The sequence below is a fragment of the Mastomys coucha genome, unplaced genomic scaffold, assembly GCF_008632895.1.
Source record: "Mastomys coucha isolate ucsf_1 unplaced genomic scaffold, UCSF_Mcou_1 pScaffold22, whole genome shotgun sequence".
Classification (NCBI taxonomy): domain Eukaryota; kingdom Metazoa; phylum Chordata; class Mammalia; order Rodentia; family Muridae; genus Mastomys; species Mastomys coucha.
In genome coordinates this window covers 188,882,420-188,906,376 of record NW_022196905.1, presented here as the reverse complement: position 1 = coordinate 188,906,376, position 23,957 = coordinate 188,882,420, and the positions used below count along the sequence as shown (strand labels likewise).

Genomic DNA, 23,957 nt, shown 5'->3' with positions numbered 1-23,957 from the left:
AAGCTTCACTAGCGAGACAGTCTCATCCTCTGATCCACTTCAGCCCATTCATATACATGACGCCATCCTTAGACCTTGGTTTTCCATCTCTCGGGTTGATTATTCATAGGAAGCAAAAGCTTAAGAAATGAGGTATTTTAAAATAAAGCTGAAGAAATAATTACAAAATATATAAGAACTTTTTTTGTACCCTCCAGTATGACAATGAAAAGTTTAGAGGATGAGTCTGTCTGTACCCTGCCTCTTTCCTGAGGTGAAGTCTCAGGAGGACCGAGGTAGATAACTTCTAAAGATGAGGGAAGAGGGGGTGTGGGGGGGATACACAGACTCTGGTGTTTGTTTTTACTTGTTTCTATGAACAATTCAAAGACCGAAAAAAGACTTGTGTGGAAGGTGAAAATTAATTGCAATCATAGGACACCACTCTCAGCGGCTAGCCGGGTAAAGGTGCTCGCGGCTGAGCTCTGCAGTCTGTTTGATCCCTAAAACACAGGGTGGAAGAAGAGACCTAGGTTGCTCAAGTTGTCCCTTGCAGCTGTTTTTCTGTGCGGGTGCAGCTTGAGCTTCCTGCCCTGCGTTTATTTTGACCAGTCTTCCCTTGTTCATTCACCAAATACTGTCAATACAATTTTATTTTATTTTTAATTAACCAGTCCCCAAAACATACTGCCTGTTCCATGCATGTAACAATGGTCTGCACATTTGATCAAACTTCTCCCCAGCAGAAATTCTTTTGTTGTTGTTGTTGTTGTTGTTGATGTTGTTCAAGACAGGGTTTCTCTGTGTAGCCCTGGCTGTCCTGGAACTCACTCTGTAGACCAGGCTGGCCTCAAACTCAGAAATCTGCCTGCCTCTGCCTCCCAAGTGCTGGGATTAAAGACGTGCCACTGCCTGGCAAGAAACTCTTTGACAAAAAGTTGCTATAGGAAGAGAGGTATCCTTTGAACTTTATAAACTATATTAATGCCACTGTCCATTTACAGAAGCACCTATGTCCTATGTCTTTGCATTTTATCATTGTATTAACCATTGCCAGTCTCTTAGATGAAACATTTTTTGTTCAGATGTATTACTATTTATATCTTTTAGTATTATTGGTCACTTTCTTATTTCAGAAGCAGCCTATTTTCCTCCATTTTCCCTCTGGATGTTTTCCTCTGTAGTTTTTTTACATGTATGTATTTTTTCATTTTGTGGGGGTGTGGCACCCACATGCCACAGCATATGGATAGAGGTAAGTTATGACTGTGTACGTTTCAGGGATCAAACTGAGATTGTCAGGTTTGGCAGCAAGCACCTTCACCCACTGAGTTACCTCAGTGACCCGCGCGCGTTTGTGTGTGTGTGTGTGTGTGTGTGTGTGTGTGTGTGTGTGTGCGCGCGCACACATGTGCATTTGTGTAGGGGCAGGTTGTGAGTGTGTGTCCACGTTTGTGTGTGTGGTTGTGTGGTTGTGGCGTGTGTGCAGTTGTGCATGTGTGTGTGTGTGTGTGTGTGTGTGTGTGTGTTGTCTGAAGGGTGGTTAGGGACAGTCCTGCTCTATAGTCCTAACTGGAATCATCCTGAGTCTGGAGAAAAGGCTGGCTGCAAACTCCCAGCAATCCCATGTTTCTCCCTGTTGAACACTGAGATTACAGGAGGGATCCACCACACCTGGCTTTTCTGTTTTGTTTTGCTTTTTAACCTGAAGTAGTACTCACTAAAGATATGAATATTTTGCCTTCTGTGTTAAATATTTTATATTATTAATTTGATCAAACTCATTTTTGCCAACATCAGACAAAACTGTTAAACAGATATATCAATGTTCCTTACAACTTGTAGCTTCCACGCCATATATATAAGATCTAAGTGACATTTTAAAAATACTCTTAAATTTATTCAGGAACTTCATTAATTCTGGTTGGTGCTTCATATAGATCCAGGGCCTCACACATGCTAGGCAAGTGTTCTACCAGAGGCCTGTAAGTGCTCTAGTGCGTAGCTATGACCCAGTTCCTCTGTAACCATTTTAAATCAGTATTTCCCTTTATCCTCTGGTAGAAATAAAGTTGCAAGTTGGCTCTTCATTCTAGAAACCATTCAGAACCAAGGTCTCAGGCTGTGTGTAAAAGGAACGCTTTAGTGTCACATGCTTTCATAATACTTGATGGAGAAAATAGCCAAAAAGCAAACCCGGAAAATACCTAGTGTTAACTAAAACACTGAGCCAAAAACTTTATGTAGCCAGCTCTTTTTTTATTAGTCAGCAGGAAAGGTATGTATGTGTACATCAATGGTCACATGTTACCTGTGTGTGTGTGTGTGTGTGTGTGTGTGTGTGTGTGTGTGTGTGTGTGTACATGTAGATTCCAGGTGTCATCACCATTAGTTTTGAGACTGGGTCTCTCCCTGAACCTGGAGCTGGCCCACTGTATGAACTGACTGGCCAGAAAGCTCCAGAAATCTGTCTGTCTCTACCTCCCCAGCTCTGGGATTAAAGCCACGAGCCACCACATGCAGCTTTTCACATGCATGTTGGTGACATGAACTCAATTCCTCATGCTTGAATAGCAAGCACTTTGTTGCCTGAGCCATCTCCCCAAACCCCTAATCTAGCATGTTTCCTTGAACTGGAGTTTGAGAGACTACAAAGGGAGTCGGGGGTTGCCTGATGTTAATGATAGGTCAGTAAAGAGAGGCATATGAAGAGCTAACACATATCAACAGCAATGCCTAGAAACTACACACCAGGCATTGCTTGAGATTATATATAGATGTCCACACTTAGATTTTACAACCCAATAGACTATCTCCCGTTAACCAAAGTAAAGTAAATCCATTACTTTAAAAGAACCCTGCCTAAGGTCACACAGCTAAGACATGAAGGCCATGAGCTCAGAAATGATCAAGGACCCTGTTTTATTTTAAATGTATTTTATGAGGTTTCTAAAGAACCGGAAACAGGGAAGAGATTTAAGAAACTTAAACATTGGAGTGAAAGAGCCACTACATAGAGCTTTTGGCTCGGTATCATCTAATCTATGTTTATAAGGTTGCTTTCAGGGCATTCCAAATGAGGTAACTTGATGAATGGGGGGCAGACTTGTGCTTTTTCACACCTAAATGAGCCTAGGGGCCACTTGGGAATCTCCTTGAAATGTGCATCTGAGTCAGCAGATCAGCATTGAGAACCAAGATTGTAAATTTCCAGAAGGCCCCAAGATGCTGCTGCTGGAGTCCACAGAACATATTTGGGCACCAAGGGTCTCCACAGGGCTGTCAAATGCTCCGTTTCATGATAGAAATGCCCTGTTGGCACCCCGTCCAATTCATTAACCGCCAGTCACATCTGGATGTCGAGCACTTCAAGTGTGGCTCGTTAATTTAATGAAGCGAAGTTTTCTTTTCCCTCTTAATTAATTGAAACTTGATCAGCCACAGGTGGCCAGTGGCCACCGTCTGGAGACTTCAGGGCTAGGACACTGGTAGAAAACAAGGCTCTGGTGAGGAGATCATGAGGCCGGCTGAACAGGAGGCGTGAATCCGAGGCCCTCAGCTGGCGTACAGTACAGTCCATGTGTTGACGTTGTGCATATCCCAACTAAGAGATTGGGAACGTCTTCTCAGTAGTCACCTGATGATTTTCTTTCTACTCTTGAGCTCCCAATTAAAATACTCTCCGACCTTTAAGGTGATAAGCCCTCAGAGGATGGAAATCCCTCAGATTACTAAACTCAGTGTTAAATCTGAGGATGGTACTAACTGTGAAACTATTTTAAAAAAATGCCTGACCTACTTTGATGTCCCCTAATATATTCATTCTCGTTTTTTTTTTCACTCCAAAAAAGGAAGTTTAAAGATGCGCAGTGGCCATTGGAATGGGTGCAGAGACGCCCTGTCACTCACAATCACACACACACGTTTGCATTCACAGGGGTACGGTGGAGTCTTGGTTCTCGCACTCTCTTTTACAGAGGCCTGTTTTCCTTTGGTGGAGGGTAACCTAAAGATCCAGACATTGCATCTTGATATGTGAACATTCGTAGCGTCCTAAAATCAAAGTCAAGGTTGGACTTAACACCACCTACAGCTGCAACAAGCGGTTCACAGGAGCTGAGTGAGAAGCCGCCTCGTTCAGGAATCACTAGGCAGAGTCTGGAGTCTGCATTTTCCCCTCATCTCGAGCCTTGAAGGTCTTCGTTTCCAAAGTGTGTTAGTTTCTTTTTTCAGTGCTGGGACAGAGTGCCTGATAAAAGCAACTTGAGAGTAAAGATGTATTTTGGCTCCCGGTTCTGGGGTGCAGCTTGCCATGACGGAGAAATCATGGGCGGCCGCAGATGCTGCAGGCAGCTAGCTGTTCACGGTGCATTCACAGACAGGAAGCAGAGAGGTAGGAATGTCCACGATGAGCTGGCTTTTTCTTGTCATGTACTTTGGGACCCTGGAACATGATATCAGATTTAGGGTGGTCTTTCAACCTCACTTAACCTAATCTATCACGGTCACGTGGATGCTCAGGGCTTTGTCTCCAAGGTGATAGTAGATACTCTTAAGTTGACACTGTTAATCATCGCATGTTTGCTCTTTCCACTTAAGGAACATTGGGAGAACGGAAATCCTGTTAAAATGTACTGTGCTAGCATAGTTTCTTAGCTTCTTGTCTTTTTGACTAGGTTTTTCCCTAACCAATAATTCAGTTGACAGCAGATATTTGTTCTCCCCATCTATAATATGTAATTCAGTGGTGATAACATTCACCAAACTTTGTAACTGCCATTCCAGCCAATTTCAGAAGACTTCTATCACTCCTTAAAAAGAAATTCTGTGTCCTTTAACACTTGCTTTGCGTTTCTTCCTAACAACTTGGTGAGGGGTTTTTTTTTTTTTCCTGTAGCCGGAAAAAAAAAAATAGCTGAATTTTTTTGAGGCTTATGAATTTACTTCCCGAAGACTGCAGATAATTCAGCACTATTTTTCTTTTGATTGCCTTCCTGACACGTGCTGTTAACCAAAGAACCACACGAATTTCCAATTCTCCTTTTCATTTTAAAAATATATATGTTGTTATTTATTTCCATTGAACAGCTGCTCCCAAGTGAAGTGAGTCCGAAAATAGATGTTGTCGTGTGTCTGCTAAAACGGCTGTTTAACAACAGGAGCATCCCCTGAACCTAGTAAAAGGCATCCCACAGAGCCAGGGTTCAAGGCAGTTAGGATTCCTTAGCCGTTATCTGTGCTACTTTTGAGCATATTTGCATTTTTTGAACATCTTTACCTCTCTGTGTACCTTGAAATTGATTACAGCACTAGCTATATATATGCAACTCAGGGTCAGAAGGAAACACATGCCGACCCTTTATGCATCACGGAAAATCAACCAGTTAAATATACGTGATAAAATAAAGAGTATGGTGACACTCTTTTTTTCTTTTTAGACATGTCCTTGTAATGAAAGCACTGTTTTAGTGGGTTGTAGAGCATAGCCATGCTGTGAATGACAACCCAGTTTTCACCACAGCAGCTTCCCTTAACCCGTGGACGCATTACATTTTTTTTTTTTAAAGTATGTATTTTACCTGAGCTGGAAAAGGGAGTGTTCTATATACTATTGTGATTTCATCGAGTCATAGGAAAGCTGTGTTGCCTGAGTTTTAGAGGAGGGGTATTGTAAAGGTGAATTTTTGGAATCAATATTTTATTTCTTTTATAGCCATGAAATTAAGGCACATTTAAGCCTGATTCAGTGGTGGATGGAGTCACAGAATAGAACAGCATACCTGAGGGAAAGGAGAAAAATCATCTTTTAATTAAATGAACTTCAAGAGTACTCTGCATTTTTGTTTGGTTTTTTGGTTTTTTGAGACAGGGTTTCTCTGTGTAGCCCTGCCTGTCCTGGAACTAACTCTGTAGACCAGGCTGGCCTCAAACTCAGAGATCTGCCTGCCTCTGCCTCCCAAGTGCTGGGATTAAAGGCATGCACCACCACTGCCCGGCTAGTACTCTGCATTTTTGAGCACAGAAAGAAGAAAGAGCTAGCAAAAACTAAGCTCTACAAAACTGGGAGGAGGGGTGTTATTTATTTGTTTGCTTTTCCTTAATAACAACAGTGCTTTGCGTTTCTGCATTCCTTTGACACGCTCTAAAGTTTGTCCATATCATTTGGGGTTTTATTCTGGCTTTCAATAGGAAGTCTTCTTGGTGAATTTTCACAAAACATTTTCGATGTCTAACAGAAAGACATTAAAAAACAAACAAACAAACAAAACTGGAGGTCACTTAAAACCCAACACAGTCTACCCCCAGCAAGGTAATGCCAAACCGGTGGTTCGTGCTTGAACTGAGAAAGGCCTACAAAACTTGCAGCTGACTTGTGACACTGTAGATTTTTGCTGTTTTTTTTTTTTTATTAGCATATTTGGTTTTGAGTTCATCCTGTTTTTTATCATTTCCACAAAATGAAAGCACTTCCCAGAACAGGAAGGTACAAACTCTTAGGCACCTCCTTTCCCCTGAGAATAGTTTACATCACTCTTAGCTTGGTATGAAGCCAGCTAAAATAAATAATATCAAAAATACTGTATTTAAGCAAACTGGTTATTTTTATTTGAATATAGGCATCTCTTGACTTGGAAAATAGTCTAAATCACTAAGAATTAGAAATAATTTAATTCATCTTCAGCTTGTGCTGGTGATAAACAGCTTGTTGTGACGTCTCTGTCTTAGGTTATTGGGGGGGGGGGTGTCCATGTGTGTGTATCTCAGTGTCCACATTTTGTGTAGTGTAGCCATATCTGCAAACCATGACAGCTAAGACACACAATAAAGCAGTTGCCCATGCCAGTGCCACAATGCACATTGCATGTTGGTATTTTTGCATTGGCTTTCGCATGAGTGATACTGAGAGCAGAGTGTTTAGGGAACAATACCCATAGAGCAGAGAGAGGACTGCCAGCATTCAGCAGGGTAAACGATTGGCTGTGTAGGCTGCTCAGACTTCTCAATAACTTTACTATGAAGTCTTCACAATCCACAGACTCCAAAGTCAATGGTTCCACCTTAAAATTGAGCAGATGAAATAACGCCAGAATACTCTTCTCCTGCATGCTTGTAGTTCTCGTATCATCTGTGAACGTCTACAGGCTTGCTCACCCTGTCCTTCTCTGTCGACCATAGGCTTCTAAAGCTTCTACTTCCAGTGCCTTTAGCGGTGTAGCCATCTGCATAGGAGGCACACATTCATCTACACAGCTAGAGACCGTTCATGCATTCAGCAGGTTTGTTGATTGAGTTACTGCTGTGGAAGACATATTGTCACAGTTTCAGCAGTGATAAGATTTAGACAACCTTACCTAGTCACGACTAGATGCCCTCTTACAGGTTGTAATATTTTGGAGGAAGGAGACACGTAACAGTTCACTACAGTCACCATTGCTATTGAAATATAAGAGGAGAAGACAGCTGGGGGCACGGGGTGGTGACTCAAAGGTAGAACTCTGGCATGCGCTGCCCCCTCACCTCCCCTCACCAGGCAGGAGAGGAGGGGGTGGGAAACAGAGTTGGGGAGTGGCGGGGGAAGAAAATATGAAGATGTGAGGAAAGGAGAGAGGGAGAAGGGGAGGAGAGGGAAGGCAAAGAGGGATTATGAGAGACTAGCAGAGCATATAGAAGTCATAGCTTATTGAGTCTGAGCATTAGAGAAAGATTTCTGCTAAAACCTGCATTTTGACTTAGGGACAGACCTGAGAGTTACATAACCTGAATGTAACTCAGAAAGTCAGTTGTCAAAGACAGAAAAGTCTACACGCAACTTAGAGGAAAGTTATGAGATACATTTTTATTCTTTGTTGACTTAAGTAGAACTTTTGTCACAGTTAACATCTATAAGTGGAAAAAGACGTTACTTTAGAAATTTTGGGGAGCTGAGCTAAATTTGCCACAACAAATTATAGTCTTTTTTGTTTCTTTCTATAACATACATACTTTAAAAATTTTATATATACAGCATATAAAGCATGTTCAGAGAATAGCTTTTAAAACTGTGAAAGAAAAGCCATTCTGAGTCTTTTTAAAACATTGGTTGTGAAGAAATTTTGTGTGTGTGTGTGTGTGTGTGTGTGTGTTATATGTGTGTGTTGTGTGATGTGCATGCATGATGTGTGTGTTGTGTGATATGTATGAATGGTGTGGTATGTAGGTATGTGTGTGTATATTCATGTGTTGTGTGATGTACATGTATGGTATAGTATGTAGGTGTGTATTGTACATGTATTGTGTGATGTTTGTGTTTGTGTGGTGTGTGTAGTTGGGGGTGGTATGTGTTTGGGGATTGTTATATTTCAGAGGTTACATATAGTAAAGGTGGTGTTTTCTCTATTTGATCACAGAGGAGTCAGCATATCGAATTTCTGCTACTGGAACAATACTAAAACTGGGAGGAGCTTCACTTTGAGTTCCTCCCGTTGGGCATCCTGCTCTGTTGTTCTCAAGCAGGACCTCAGTATACAGTTCGCTCTGACCTTTTACTCCTCTAACTCTCAAATACTGGGATTTAGAGCACTCCCCACACACCGAGGCCCCACCCTACATTTTCAGCACACATCATCCGATAAATCAAAGAACAATTGTATTTTCTTGCTAGACCTTCTACACAATACTAAGAAACTATTTAGTGATTTAAATGTACTGCACTCTGGCACTTCCTTTCCCCGTTACATCTCACACTGGTAATGTATCCATGTCTGCAAAGAAGAGACCAGTGTTCCTATACTGTGGCTTTCTTGGCCTGGACCCCACCTGACGTAGACTAACTGTCAGTCATGGGAGGTCTTCACCTTACTGCTTCAGCCTCGGGTTCATCCCATCCTCTCTGTCTTTTTTGCTCTAACACACCTTCTCCCTCAGACATTTTTAGCCTTCCTGATTCCCAGGAGAGAAGGCTTTCTATCCCATCCTCCACTTCCCACCATGGAGAGAACATTCCCATACCATCTACCTACGATGATGCCTACATACAGCTTCTGCAATCGGAAGCTCTTGGTTGTACGAGGAATTTTTTTTAATTTTGTTCGCTTTTCATATTCTCTTCTCAGTACCGATACTTCGGTCAGTTTAATTCCACTAAGTATAACTAGATATTGTTGATATCTTCCTTAGACATTAATTCCATTAGACATAAGCAGTGTTGAATATCTGTTTTAGACATGGAATTTTAAAATATGAGTAAGACATACTCATTAGTATGATGATGTCACAGTCTTATGTAAGAAAATATGTCCAATGTGCATTTCACATTGTAAATTTTTTAAATCTCTGCATTGCATTTGCTGGCTGCTGTGCAAGGTATATCCTTAAACCTGATGTCCCTCAGGAATACAGACAAACTTAGTAAATGGGAGGAAGATTTATATGATCTGAATAAAAACTAGATTGTAGTAAACAATAAATTTGGTAATAATGATGTAATATTGCTTTGGGGAAATATTGAACAAAATAATCAATGTGCTGTATGAAAATGCAAGCATTTGCTTAGCTCTAGCTACTAGCATTGCTCTCCCTCCTCGATGGTCCTACCTAGGTAGCCAGGAACCCACCATGTAGCCCAGAGTGCTTTTAGACCCACAGCGGTGTTCCTCCTTTAACAACCTAACTGCTGGGATTACAGTGTGAGCCACCAGCCCTGGCTTCATCAGTATTGCTTATAACAACCCAGTGAACCAAAAATTAATGTCCTTAGCTTTTCAAAAACGGAAGTGTTAGATGCAGAAAATGAGTTCCTTGCTCATCTTAGAGCCAGTGGGAATTTCGTAGAGGGGCTGTATCTGGATCATCTCGTTTGGATCTACACTGTAAGCTTTCTCCTGCTCGGATCTAAGAATTTGAAGGCTGTCCATGAACAGGATAATGAACCCTGAATGACAAAGGGGTCGCTTCCAGTTTGAATTCTTGTTCTGTGCTATCTTGAGAGGAAGGTCCTAGGGGATGTTGGAGGTTCTCTAATGGCTGTCTGACACTTCTTTCGTGGAAGTTAATTTTGTGGGCATGCATTTCCACTTGGCTTTACTGCTGTTGCCTCTCATGCATCCCTTTCACCCTTACTGTTGCTTTCTGTTTACATTAAGAGTTGTCAGCATCATGCTATCAAATTTGTTCTTAAAGTCAGTGCAATCAAACTGTTGCAGGTCATTTTAAAGAAAAAAAAAATGAGATATATAAATGTGAAATAGCCACTGTTAAAATAGTACTGTAAAAAGCTTCTAATCTTATCATAGAGGAGATAGGTACTTTTTTTTTTAAATGTCTGGGAATCACTACACCAGGAAATAGATAATAAGTTGCAGATCTTTGCTTTCAGACACTTCATTCTGGATCAATGGTTCTCAATCTGTGGGTCGCGACTCCCATGTAGTCCGATTACGCTGCACACTAATATGATCTGCATATCAGATATTTACATTACAATTCATAACAGTAGCCAAATTACAGTTACGAAGTAGCAAAGAAAATAATTTTATGCTGGGGGGGGACGGTCACCACCACATGTAGAACTGAAGCTTGGGAACCACTGCTCCTGATCCTTAAATCTTGTCATTAACTACAGTTCTAGTGGTAACAAGCTCAATGTGCAGAGGGACTGAGCCTCTATGAATCGCCTTGCGTTTGTAAATAGAACCGGGCCGTATTATTTCAGCCATCTCAAATAATCATAACTTACATCTTTATTTTCTATTTCCAGAGCAGAGGTATTTTTAGATGCTTTTAGCTTCTTCAGAGAAGTTCTCTCTCATCTCAGAAAGGAGTCACACATAGAGAAGAGATGCATGCTTAAAGTGGGAAAGTGGGCCACTTATTTTTAGACGAGGAGAGTGAGACCACCAAATACAGAAGCAAGCTGCCACTGGAAACAAATCTCCTGAAGCCAGACACTGCAGCTCCCCCTGTGTTTTGTTTTGAAACCCGTCCACAGATGGTCTACAAGTAGCCATTGATAATAGTTAAAACTATGTTAATAATTAGGCATAAGTGTTCACTCCCTGGGTGAATGATCCCAGAGGAGCCTGGGGTCACTGGCTTCCCAAGACATTCTGTCACTCCTTAGTAAGGGCTGAAGTGACAGTCAAGGGGAAGAAGTGAATGTCTGTCACACCTGCTAGGCGCTGCTTTCACAGTAGCCTCCTCCCAGAACCTAATGGGGAAAAGCTCAAAGCTTTTGTTTTGTGAATGAGGAATCACAAATCTGGGGCCTGTGCTTAGACCCCAGAATGGTCACTGAAGCCATTTCCAGTTTCTATTTGGAAAGTACCTGCATGCACATGCATGCTCACAAATCATTCTCCAGGAAGGGACTACCTTGTACTGGAATGGCACTGTTACAAAGGGGCTGCTTTGGTAGAGTTTGTCATAATTTAATATACTAACATTCCTCTAAGAACCTTCATATTTTACTGGCTTGATCTTTTAATAATGGTTGGGCATCTTAACATTTCAGTGATTTATCTGGGGAGGTTCCTATGTTCTATGATTTTTTTTTCTTTCTTTTTTCTTTTTTTATTGTATATTTTCTTTATTTACATTTCAAATAATTATCCCCTTTCCCAGTACCCCCCCAGAAACCCCCTATCCCAAACCCTCACTCCTGCTTCTATCCTATCCTACATCCTTACAGTTCTATGACTTTTATTTTTGTGTGTTTATGGATGTGTACTGGGGACCTAGCTCCATCACTGAGCTACACCTTCACCCTTCTAGCACCTTTATAAAAATTCAGATGAAGCCAAGGGAAAAACACACACTTAGTTAAGTCATTAACATCCATAAACATTTGATGTGTAGTTCCGAACACTGCTGGGAAGAAGGCAATCCCGATGAAGAAGGAGCCAGTAGTGCTACAAGACTCTGAGTAATGAGCGGGAGCCATGGGGCTTCATGGCCAGCTGCTAATAACTGTCGCTAATGAATCCTCTGCCACCTTCGCTGATAGAGGCAAGTGCCGTGTCTTGGCAGCCAGGGAATAGTACACAAATCACATAAATGATTCCATTCTATATTTTGAGTGCTCTTGAAATAGCCATATTGTTTAACATTGACAATTGTTCCTCTAAGATCCTCTGGTCTGGGGAATGGCATGTCCCCTTTGGGCAGGTTGATTGCATTAAGAAGGCATTCTTTCTGTCAAGCAGGAGAAGGGAGGCTTCTTTCAATCAGTTAGCCCCCCCAAAACTAGAAAAAACTAGAAACAGTGGGAAAGTAAGTCTGCCTTAGAAATCCTGACTTCATTCTCTCTGTGACCCACACAGCAGCTTGATTTTCTTCTGCCTCTACCTTGACTGGCAGTGGGCAGTGGGAAAGACCACTTCCTAGGTGGCGTCTATAGGAGGTTTATACTACATCTACGGAGTGAGAAAAGAAAAGAAAATTACTTACAGTAGTAGAATTTTAAAATCTCATCATATATAAAATAATATAAATCAAATGTGGCAGAAACAAACTTTTGAGTTACATTTATTTATGTCTCATCAAGACACGTTGATGGCCATATATTTATGACCCATGGCCAAACAAAAGGAGGGAAAAGAAAACTACAGAAGAAATCTAAGATATTGGCAGCTGTTCCTCTACCTTTTCTTTCTTCCTCCCCCTCCCTACATCCGCTCATTCAGAAAGCCAGTGGTTTTATAATGTTATCTTAAATTCTCAGGGGAAACTTGCCACATCAAACATTGGTTCTTTTGCAGACAAAACCATCATGTAGCTGATAGAGAGAAGAATCTCTTTTGTCACGATGACAATTGGAAAACATAGGGATGTGGACTCATGTGAGAAACACTGATTTCAAAAGAACCGTATTTGGGTCAGCAAGGCATAGGCTGCTGAACTAATATTAGCCTTAAAAGTTAATAACAAATAGTAATGGATTCAAATGCCAAAGTATTGCCTAACACATTCTGTCAGCATGCATATAAACACAGCAGGAAATCCAAACAAAAAAGCTAATTTATGGGAAACGATGTCCTCCTAATGAGGGTGTAGACCATGGGGGTCCACATTATAAACTGTAGTCTTTACGTGAGAGGGCTCATTTTACATGGAAACCTTGGTCGCTTTCTGGAAGTATGTATCAAGTATAATTCAAGTATAATCATTGCCCTATATTTAAGAGTATCCCCCCCCCACCGTGTAAAACCTAGTCATTCCACGTGTATATCAGGTATAGTTAGATATTCATGAAATTAAAAGAAAAATGAAAACAAACACCAGGTGAAAGTCTGATCATCCTTTTGAGTTATGCAGGGTAGTTTTTGAAATAAAAATAGAGGAGCAAAAGTATGTTCCAGTATGTTGATGTTTTATTGATACCCAGATGTGGGGATTTCTTTTATTCCCTCAAAGGTAGATTCATAAATATATTGACACGTCATAGAAGGTAAATCTAAAAGTGATCTTTGAGACCATCTCAGCCAGGCTTTATAGATTTTCATCTAAATAACATGTAAGCCTCAGAGAGAAGCCCAGGAAGCAGCTGGGATGTGTCAGATAGATAGTACCAGACTGGAGGCTAGGACTCGGGTGCCTTTTAATATAAACCAAAGGCCCAGGAAGATATCCCCAGCAATCTGGGTTGTAAGAGTCCCTTTAAGTGTAAGAGAGTAGCTCTGGGTTTTATTTTTCCTGCAGCTTCTGTGAAGGGGTCGGTAATGAGTCTTCCTCCCACAGATTATTTGGTGGAAGACATTCCATGATGGATGAGAGATAGAGGGACAAGAAAGGGAAAGTAGACCTTTGCTCGCTCGGGCGAACATTCGAGATTTGGGAGACTAAAGAAGACTGAATCGTGGATATTCAGCATGCCATTTTTGAAGTCAGTTTTTCTCGCCAGACCTCAGTTCTCGTGTTATCTCATGCCTCTTGTCTTTGTGAGATGGCTCCCTTGCTCCTGCAATATTAAACAGCGTTTAGGCCAGAATGGCAGGCCTGCTAAGAGCCTTGCTCAGTGTTGCCAGGACCTCAGAGTGTGCGCCTCAGGCTCCAGGTTGCTGATGGCAAGGGGGCGCCTGCCTCTGGGTTCCCTTCACAACATCCCCTGTCATTTGCTCCAAGGTTCTGGCAGGCTGCTGGACTCTGTCACCAGCTGTCACCAGCCGTTCTTCCCAGCCACACTTGGCAGGATCCGAGGACTCAGGCAGCCAGTAGAAATAATAGTAGCTGTGGTAACAACTTCAGTGGCATGGTCCCCAGAGACAAGATCAAATTTGGCACCTTTCCTCTCAACGGGAATCTAAAAATGGCACTGAATTTGCTGCTTGGTGGTATATAATTTTATTTAATTACACATTTTTGGTTTCAAGTGTTCCACATGCTTGTTGCTAAGTGTCAAATGAACTTAACACTGGTAAAAACACTGGCATTTCCCCCTTTTGTAAGGGAGGAGGTAGCGATAAAGTCATGGGTTTCTTAATTTCCATCCACCTTGAAAAAAAGGTTGCATGCTGTAACTCCTCTCACTGGAATACTCTTCCGATCTAAAAGAAAACCCCTTTATAAAATTCTACTGATACATCTTTACTAACACACTATCTCAAAATTATTTCAATTCACGAGGGTTTCCCCCGCCACCCCTTTAACTTGCACTAGAAAAACCTACGGGGGAGGGGGGGTGCCTAAGAGGTTGTAGAGAGAATGTTTTTCAACTACATAAGAAAATTTTCATTTTCGCCATCATAAAAATTGGTTACAGTCCAAGGATCCTATAGCCAGTCTAGAAAGAGGCATTCTAGGGTTGGCGAGGTGGCTCAGCAGGTCAAGGTGCTTGCAGCTCTAGCCTGGAAACTTCTGTTGAATTCCTAGAACTCATGTGAAGGTGGAAGAAGAGAACCAATGTTACAAAGTTGTCCTTCGATCCCCACCCGTGTGCCTTTACATATATGCATAATACTACAACTACTACTACTACTATATACACATACTACTACTACTACTATTACTACTAATAATAATAATAATAAATAATTTCTGTAAAGATATGGTTTGGAGTCAGCTCTGGCATAAGTTTTGATAGTCATCCTTGGCTTAAACACCATATAAGCCACTCAGAGAATTGATATTATTATAACTTTTTACCGCTCACTTCAACGTTAATTTCTGTTTGGTGAGTGGAAAATGGCAGATGATGCAACTTAATTTAAAATTGTATTGCAAGGAAATCATCGAAGACAGTGGTTCTCAACATAAGTGCTTTAGCCCTTTGATACAGATGCTCAATGTGGTAACCCCAACCATAAAATTGTTTTCATTGCTATTTCATTGCTGTGATTTTGCTACGGTTGTGAATTGTAATGTAAATGTCTGTGTTTTCTGATGGTCTTAGGTGACCCCTATGAAAAGGTTATTTGATCCCAAAAGCTTTGCTACCCACAGGTTGAGAACCATTGAGCTGAGAAATCTATGGTCTCCTGCCTGGAGAAAGAGGGTACAGTAGGTGCTCCTTCTGACTCTTACCATGTCAACATGGGGTGTCCTCGGTCACTCTCCACCTTATTTTCCAGCCTATGTTTCTGAAGTGGAATCGTTTCCTGAGAACTCAGGATCACACACAGAGTGTGGAGCTCATGGTTTCTGCCAGGCTAGCTGGTAGACCAGCAAACCCTTGGGGACCCTTTGTCTCCATACCCACAGCACTGGTACTGCAGATGCAGGCCCCCATGCCCAGATTGTTATAGCTGGGACCCAGACGCAGGTCCTCACACTTGTGTGGCAAGCATTTTAACAGCCGAGCCATCTCCCAGCCCAGGGTTTGCATTTTGATGATGAATAATGATATCTAATGTTTATTAAGCATGGCCGCAACTCTATGGCCTTTATGGCCGTCATCTTTATTTGAGTTTACAATAAATGTATAAAATAATCATAATTTCTCCTCCATGGGCAAGAAAACTGAGAATTTCAGAAATGAGATAATAACTCGGAACCCAGTTAATTGACAGAGCTGTGATTCAACCTTGGCTTATGTTGACCTACTGCCACACTGTGAACTGATATGGTAGAGGAGAAGAGCAGCCCAGGAAGCCAAATAATGATGAGGTTTTCTAGGGATGCCGATGTAAAGAAAACTTAGAAGTGAGGACTTTTTTTTTTTTTTTTTATATTAACAATGCCATTCCCAAAGTCATCTGTCCACATGGGATTACAAGTTAAAGGTATAAACAGAATGAAGATAAAAGAGAGATCAAGGCCAGGCCTAGTGCATGCTCACCCTTTTGGGGGTACATGAGAGGAACCGTTGAATAAGTCAGGAGGGAGCAAATGCCCTCCAAATTCTGCAGCTCCAAACAACAGACTTCATCCCAAGTCTCTGCCTGTTGTAAAGTCTGGTTTCAGTGTAGCACGGTGCCCCTACCTCAAGCCCTTTCAGATTGTAGTCAGGCTGTAGGCTGGGGTTGACATCTCATTTTGAAACCATAACTCGTACTAGAGGAGTGTGCCTCCAGCTCGCTCACAGGGCTTGTGAGGTTCCTATCTCACCACATGGGCCCTTCTCCACGGGACTGCCTGACGCGGCATGTGACAGCTGCTTTTCCCTATGGTGAGCGGTGCAAGGGAGAGAGATCTGAACAACGAAAATAGAAGCTAAAGTCTTTGAGAACCTCAGATGAGAAAAGACATTCCACACTGCCTGCCTTATGCTTCCCATTATAAGCAAGTTACTAAATCAAGCCTGCATTCAAAGGGAGGGACATGCATAAAGGCTTGCATGAATACCAAGAGACAGGGATTTCTCTTGAACCACCTCAGAAGTACCCCCACTACAGTTGACTCACGCTGGCTTACTTTGGCTTGAGTACGTGAACAGCGTGATGATTGCGCGCACTCCAGGGCACAGGCTAACAACGGCACTATTTGGTATGCTTCTCTGATCCATACATGGATAGGCAGCAAACCACATAGGTGACTGTTGAAGCTTATTCCAGGAAGTAATACTCCCTGGCTGTGGCCACATTTTATGGTTGAAAACAGTTACAAGGCTTTAGGGGACCAGAGAAGAGATATTGTACTATACAATAGCCTATCAGAACACTCACACAGGAATTGTTGAGGGTACCTGAGAAGCAACAGCCAAAGTGCTAGGGAGGAAAAAAAAAAAAAGCAGGTGAATTACCAGACCAGGCTAAGACAGCGAGGCTGGGTGGCTGCTGCTTACAGACACCACTGTTGTGTAAAGAGGGTGAGTCTCAAGAGAGGCTGCTTTTGATGAGGCAATCCAAGAGATCTCATAACCACTGAAAGGGGTTTCATTATATACACCCCCTGGGTCTGAGGAGATGGCTTACAATGCAAACATGAGGACCAGAGTTCAGATCCCAGGTGTCCACCTAAAAGCTGGACAAGTGTGGATATCACTGTGAGCCCATGCTCTCTTGGAGGCAGAGAGCAGAGCCTCAGGGCAACCTGGCTGGCTCGAGAGAGACTAGCTGTTCAGAGCGCTCTGGGTTCAGCTGAGACACTGTGCCTCAGTGCAAAAGGTGGAGAAGGATTGAAGGGATTGAAGAAGAGCCAGATGCCAATTTCCAGCTTCCACGTGCACACAGACATGTGCCCCCCAACACATGCGGACAAGCATCCACACAGGAGCACACACATATAGAAGCACAAATAAGTAAGCAAATACTCCATGCTATAAACTTCCCTGTGTCGTCAGTAAATTGGACAGTGTGGACATACTAATCTGTGTTTGCATTGTTATGGAATCAGTCTCCTCCCCCGCCCCACTTCAAAATGCAAGGCTGAAGCCTCATGCCCATTAAAGAGCCCCACATTTCTAGCTCCCCTGTAAGCCCCTACTAGCCAGCACTCTGCTGTATTTTGCTATGAATTTGAAAATTTCAGGTGGCGTGTAAGTGGAGCCATATTCACCTTTTTGTAATTAGTCTATTCCATTGGACACAGATCTTCACATTTCATCTATAACTGTATGCAGCAGGATTCTCTCCATATGCTTCTTTTTTATTAATTATTTAATTTATTTAGATTTCAGATGTTGCCTCCCTTCCCAGTTTCCCCTCCACAACCCCCCCAACCAGCCCCCCCTCCCCTTTGCCTCTATGAGGGTGCACCTCCACCTGCTCACCCACTCCTGCCTCACCACTCTAGCATCCTCCTACACTGGAGCCTCAAGCCTCCACAGGACGAAGGGCCTCCCCTCCCATTAATGCCAGATCCTCTGCTACGTATACAGCTGGAGCCATGGATCCTTCCATGTGTACTCTTTGGTTGGTGGTTAAGTCCCTGGGAGCTCTGGAGGGGTGTGGTTAGTTGATATTCTTCGTCCTATGGGGTTGCAAACTCCTTCAGCTCCTTCAGTCCTTCCCCTAGCTCTTCCATTGCGATCCCTGGGGTCCGTTTGATGGTTGGCTGTGAGTATCTGCATCTGTACTGGTCAGGTGCTGGTAGACCTTCTGAGGGAACAGCGATATCAGGCTTCTATCAGCAAGCGCTTCTTGGCATCAGCAATAGTGTCCTCTTAAGTCTGAATAATCGGATGCGTGTGCTCACACTTCCTTTATTCATGTGCCCATCTCTGTAGAGGACATGATATCACCTCGATCCTTATGACTAGCTTAGGCAGGGATGTGCAATGAGCTGAGACTTCCACATCAACTTTCACAGCCTTTGAGATGTCACAAGAGCTGGATCAGACAGTCCCTAGGTTTTAATTCTTCTGAGGGGTTCCTATACTGTTTTCCAGAAGTTGTGACCTTTTTACCCTCTGACAGGAAGTTCACACAGGCAGTAGGTTTCCCCACCCTTTGCCAAGACAAGTCAGAGTTTGAAACTATAGAGCAGTCTGGGAGGCTGAGGGCTCACAGTCACTAACACAGTCCATGAAGTTGCTTGATTGTAGCATTTCCTTCCTCACACTTGGGATTTGCACTACACAGAACCTATCCCACTGTCCTCCCCGCGACAGAGTCACTTCATCCTGTTCTGCTGCCACACTGTGTGCGCTTTTATTCTAGTTGTCTCCTAGGCTTTGACAGAATGTAGCTGTGGTCTAGAAGGTAATAAATGGCACTCGCAGGGAAGGTTTAGAAAGAGCGAGCTCATGGTGACCGTGAAGAATGTGGCAAATACTTTCCCATGGGTTCAAATCTGTTTTCCAGTTCAGGATTGAAGAGTTGAGCCCGCTCATCTTTATTTGCAGATGTATTTAATCAGGCTAATTTTCCCTCTGTTTGTCTGCCAACATACCCATGTAGTTTTATTACACCACTGTTTAGTAATTTGTGGGACAGTTTTGACTAAATTTTTTGCCTGCCACTCTCTTCTCTCCCATTAACCCTACATATGGATACTTGTGCAACTTGAGGTATAAGCGCCAGAGCTCACTCCAGACAATAGCAGTTTTAAAGTAATAGCCTAAGGCCAAACAACCCATTGCCTTCCATTTTCAGGGAGATAGTAAGCCATAAGTGACATTGACTGTGGTGCTCGTAACTCAGCATCTTAAGTGGATGAATCCCATCTTATTATTGTAATGATTGTGTGCGTATGTGCATGCGTGCATGATACGTGCATTCATGCATGTGTGCGCGTGTGTATGTGTGTGTGTGTGTGTGTGTGTGTGTCTGTGTGTCTGTGTGTCTGTGTGTCTGTGTGTCTGTGTCTGTGTATGTTACCAATCTGGCAAACAAGATAGATCTCCAAACACAAACATCCTTTTACTTTTTAACATTTGATGTCTGTCTACAATCCCATAGATTATCTCTACCCTTCAAAGTCTACCAAAACCAATAATACGTTCAAATCTATCATTCAAGAAAATGTAATGTTGAAACATGACAACAATGATAAATTATTTCTCATGGAAAATCGGCCCCTGTGGAATATAGGTAATGAACTTTATCCCAATAAACCCACTGGAGACTTAAAAACATCAGACAACAGAACACACTCAGTATGTGTTTCCTACCAAACCTCCTGCCCCAGCTTATCAACGCAAGTACTGGAGAGTCCTTTGCTGAATTGTGATCCATGAGTAACGGCAATCTGTAGCCCAATGACCCTGCCAAATGTTGGGAAAAGGTAACTCACTCCATATTGCTGGACCAAGAAAAGACCCCAAACCAAGCTGTGTGGTCTGCTGCAGGTGTGTAGGTTCTGTACCCTTGTAAAGTTGAAAACTCAGAAGGCAAACCAATTCGAAGCCAGAGTCGGTCTGTATTGATTTTTGATGTGGTAGAGTACACCTGTCAACCCTTTGCTGTCTGCAGAACCAGCTCCCATTATTTTCTCCAGAAGTTGCTGAAGTAAAACCTGGAAGAGCGTGTGAAGCGATAAATGTTTAGAAAGCTCCTGACATTTTGCTGCTCACCCACTATGTAATTTAATGCAAAATGACATGTGAAGATATACCCCCTTGTAAGATGGCGACTTAGACATTCAAGAATTCTAAAGCCTATATCTTAATCCGTGAAAATCAAAGTTTAAACAGACTCTGCCGAAGACCGTGCTTTAAACAAGGAGTATGCATTTATGCATTTATAACCGATCTACAGCATGGATATCACTTTATGTTTATTATATTTCTTACTAACACTGTGCATTTATGGCAGATGTTATTAACAGGACAACTTCCTGAGATTATTAACATTTTTAAGACATCCCGTCTACCACATATAATAATAACTCAGCTGCTTTTCATATATAATACTGAAGGAGTCACTTATTAATTAATAATATGCATACAATTCATATTTATTCATTTCAATTTTATTGTATGTTTACTTTTTCAAAAACTACTATCTTACCTACAAAAGTATTTTCTTGGGTGTTAAATTTTCAGAAGCTGGAAGTATTACTCATTTTAATTCATTGATTTAACAGATAATTATCGAAGTGTACAAGGTATCATTAGTCCTAAGCTTAACCCAAACCGATTTCAGACAGCACATATAGCCGGTAACTCCAGTTCCAAAGGATCCAGGGTCCTATGGAGTCTCTGGACAACTCCACGTGCGTGCATACACAAAATATGCATGCATACACATCATTTTAAAATAAAAACCCTTTAAGCTTAAAGCCGTCAACCCAGTCTGAATAGTCTTCTTCCAGATGTCTGCTTCCACCATCGTGAACGAGGACGCGGCTCTCCGGTGAGTTGGCGGCAGCTTTGTGTAGTTGAATGGGATGCTTATTCAAAGCCTCCATGGTCAGGTTAGGCAACGCCAAATGAGTTCGTAGTCTGAAATCTAGAGAACATAAAGAAAATACTTAAATACAGGGGAAAAAATGTCCTGCTGAATGCCAACTGTAATTCTTATGCTCTGTCAAAAATTTTTACATCAATTAAATAAGCTAGACATGCCTCATCTTTAAGTTAACAAAATATGGATCATTAATTTTTCAGAGATTAAATACTAGACTAAGGGGTGGGCCAAAGTCTAAGTGCATCTGCAGGCAGTGCTCTTTGCCCGGTGTTTTTTTGTTTTTGTTTGTTTGTTTGTTGGATTTTTTATCAACAGTACTTGGATATGTAATAACAGTTCTCTATCAGAGTCAGCTATCACACTACCCTTATGGTGCTTTCTGGAAACACCAGTCTTTGTCCAGATCACTTGTCAATTCCAATGTACATAATGATCAAAAATTCAGAACAAAACTCTCTTTCATAGTACACTAACATGGTGGTCATTGGGTTTCTCTGTGAGTATACAGCCTTCCTGAGGAAGTCATTTCTAAACTACCTCCATGTACTAGAGGTCAATGTATCGTCATTATTAGTGGTTAAAATGCTTTTGACGTAGTCCTCTAAATATTTTACACAAATTAATAAAAATAATATATTAAAATTTATATTGAATTTGTACACTCACAATTATTTCATATAGTTCTCAGGTTATCTTTTCTAAATACTTTAAACGAGGAGTTGATAAACAAAAAAAATTAATGAATGTATATGTGTTATAAATGTATAAAATTATCATTTCCACTTCAAAAACTCATGTGAGTTACTTGATAGGTGCAGGTTGTTGGATTGAATCGCATGCTATAAATTCAAAATTGATTCTTCTCCATTTTAAGTGTAGCACACACCTGTAATCCCAGCGCGTAGAAGGCAGAGGCAGGTGGATCTCTGTGAGTTCGAGGACTGTGTGGGCCATGGAGAGGGTTCCAAGAAAGGGCAATGGAGAGAGAGACAGAGACAGAGACAGAGGAAGGGAGGGAGAGTGAGGTAGGTGGAGGGAAGAAGAGAGAGGGGGAGAGAGGAAGGAAGGGAGGGAGGGAGGGAGGGAGAGAGAGAGATTATTGCCCTTTTGTTCATATAAGTCTACGCTGACCATCCCATATGCCTTCCAGTTAGTTCCTCTGGGAACAAGTTTTCGCTCTTTAGCACAATACAATGGAAAAGGAATCATGGTCTTAGAGAACATGGCAAAACTTTAACAGCATGATCAATCTTTGACCAACCTGTGTTCAAGGAGAATTGGTGAACACTGCTGTAGATGATTCTACAGCTTTCTCAAAATGTGGACCACAGACAAGCCAGAAGAAATAGTGTCTCCTGCTTAAGTCCTTCCTGGTACAAATTAGCTGAGTGACACCCAGTCCTTATTGAAGTGTTGTCCTTGTGCAGGGCACGGCTGGGTGGACGGCATGTGTTTGAGGGATTCTGTTTATGGTTTGTACTGCACAATTATTCCTGCTATTTCCTAAGATGGAAATGTGAACTTTACATATGAGTCTTGTTATGAACATGCGAAGCACTTGCCTTTGGAGTTCGGAACAGCAAACCTTTAAACAACTTGTATGCTTTACCCCCAGCAATGCATCTATTTGGCCTCAACTGGCACTTACAGCAGACGGAAAATGACACATTCGAGAATGGAAAAGTGAATTCTGACACCGTGCCAACAAACACTGTTTCGTTACCTTCTGGCGACAATGGTAAGAGAAAGAGTCATGGAGCCTGTGGTTTCTTTTTTTTTTTCCTTTTTTTTTCTTGTTTTTCTTTAACATCACCCTCCATGAACTTGGCTTTAACCATGCTTGCATTCAGCATCTGTAAGAAAGGAGAAAGGTTTGGAGGTGGTAGATATCATCTGCTCGTGAATATTTTTATTAATTTACTCGAAAACTTGAAGGTTCAAAACATTTATGGCAGGACTAATCCAGTTGTCTGCCTTTGACTGCTGATGGTTTGTCTCTTCTGCTGTTCCCTCTTTATGAGCATGTTCCGAGTTTTGGTTGGGGGAGACGACTGGAGGACTGTCCAGAATGTCCTCATGGTACCTTGGCTATATTACGTTTTCATGGTTGGACTTGCACATGGAGTGGGGATAGCATACTAATCTTATTAGAAAAGCTTTTAAGTATAAACCACATCAAAGGATTGTAACTTATTGACCTTTTCCCCCAGTTGTCCTTCCTCCAAACCTTTTAGAGTTTGCACTTTGAGGTAATAGAGACTTTTCAATCAACTGTCTCTGAACAAAAATGGAATTTATGTGGCCAGAGAATGATGTATTTCATATGTCCAATATAAACCCCCTCAAAATGGACACGTGCATCCATCCATCCGTGTTGGGCGTAGTTTTGGGTTATTTCTGGGTGTGCAGGTACATGCATCAGCAGCGGTCTCCCCTGCTGCTTCGAAGAACACACTGATATGGTATTCCTCAAAGCAACCTCCCAGACATGGTTGTCTTCTGGTGTGCGATGAATTATTTGCTTTAAGGGATTTCCTTTGCTCTTCTTCCTCTGTTCCCTCCCAGGGGTACGTGAGCTACGCTTTCCCACCAGTGATTTGCATCTCGCACGCCTCAGTTCTCTGCAAGGAGAGAACAAAGCTAGCATCTCTTTTTGATGCTCTCCTTTACTGGTGGGCTGGAGATTTGAACATGTTCTCAGTTGTTATACCCTTTCATCGTTTGTCTTGACAATGCTACTCTCTGACAGTGGTTCTCAACCTGTGGGTCTCTGATCCC

At 42.0% G+C, this 23,957-nt stretch overlaps 1 protein-coding gene across 19 annotated transcripts in view; it reads left to right on the top strand.

Annotated features, from left to right (window-relative positions):
* Tenm3 (teneurin transmembrane protein 3) overlaps positions 1-23,957 on the top strand; it is a 1,282,613-nt gene that overhangs the window by 1,118,174 nt on the left and 140,482 nt on the right. For all 19 annotated transcript variants that reach the window (XM_031339793.1, XM_031339799.1, XM_031339798.1 and 16 more), the window contains one exon: positions 22,795-22,917. In XM_031339793.1, the coding sequence (XP_031195653.1) occupies positions 22,795-22,917 (123 nt within the window). The remainder of the gene's footprint in view (positions 1-22,794; positions 22,918-23,957) is intronic.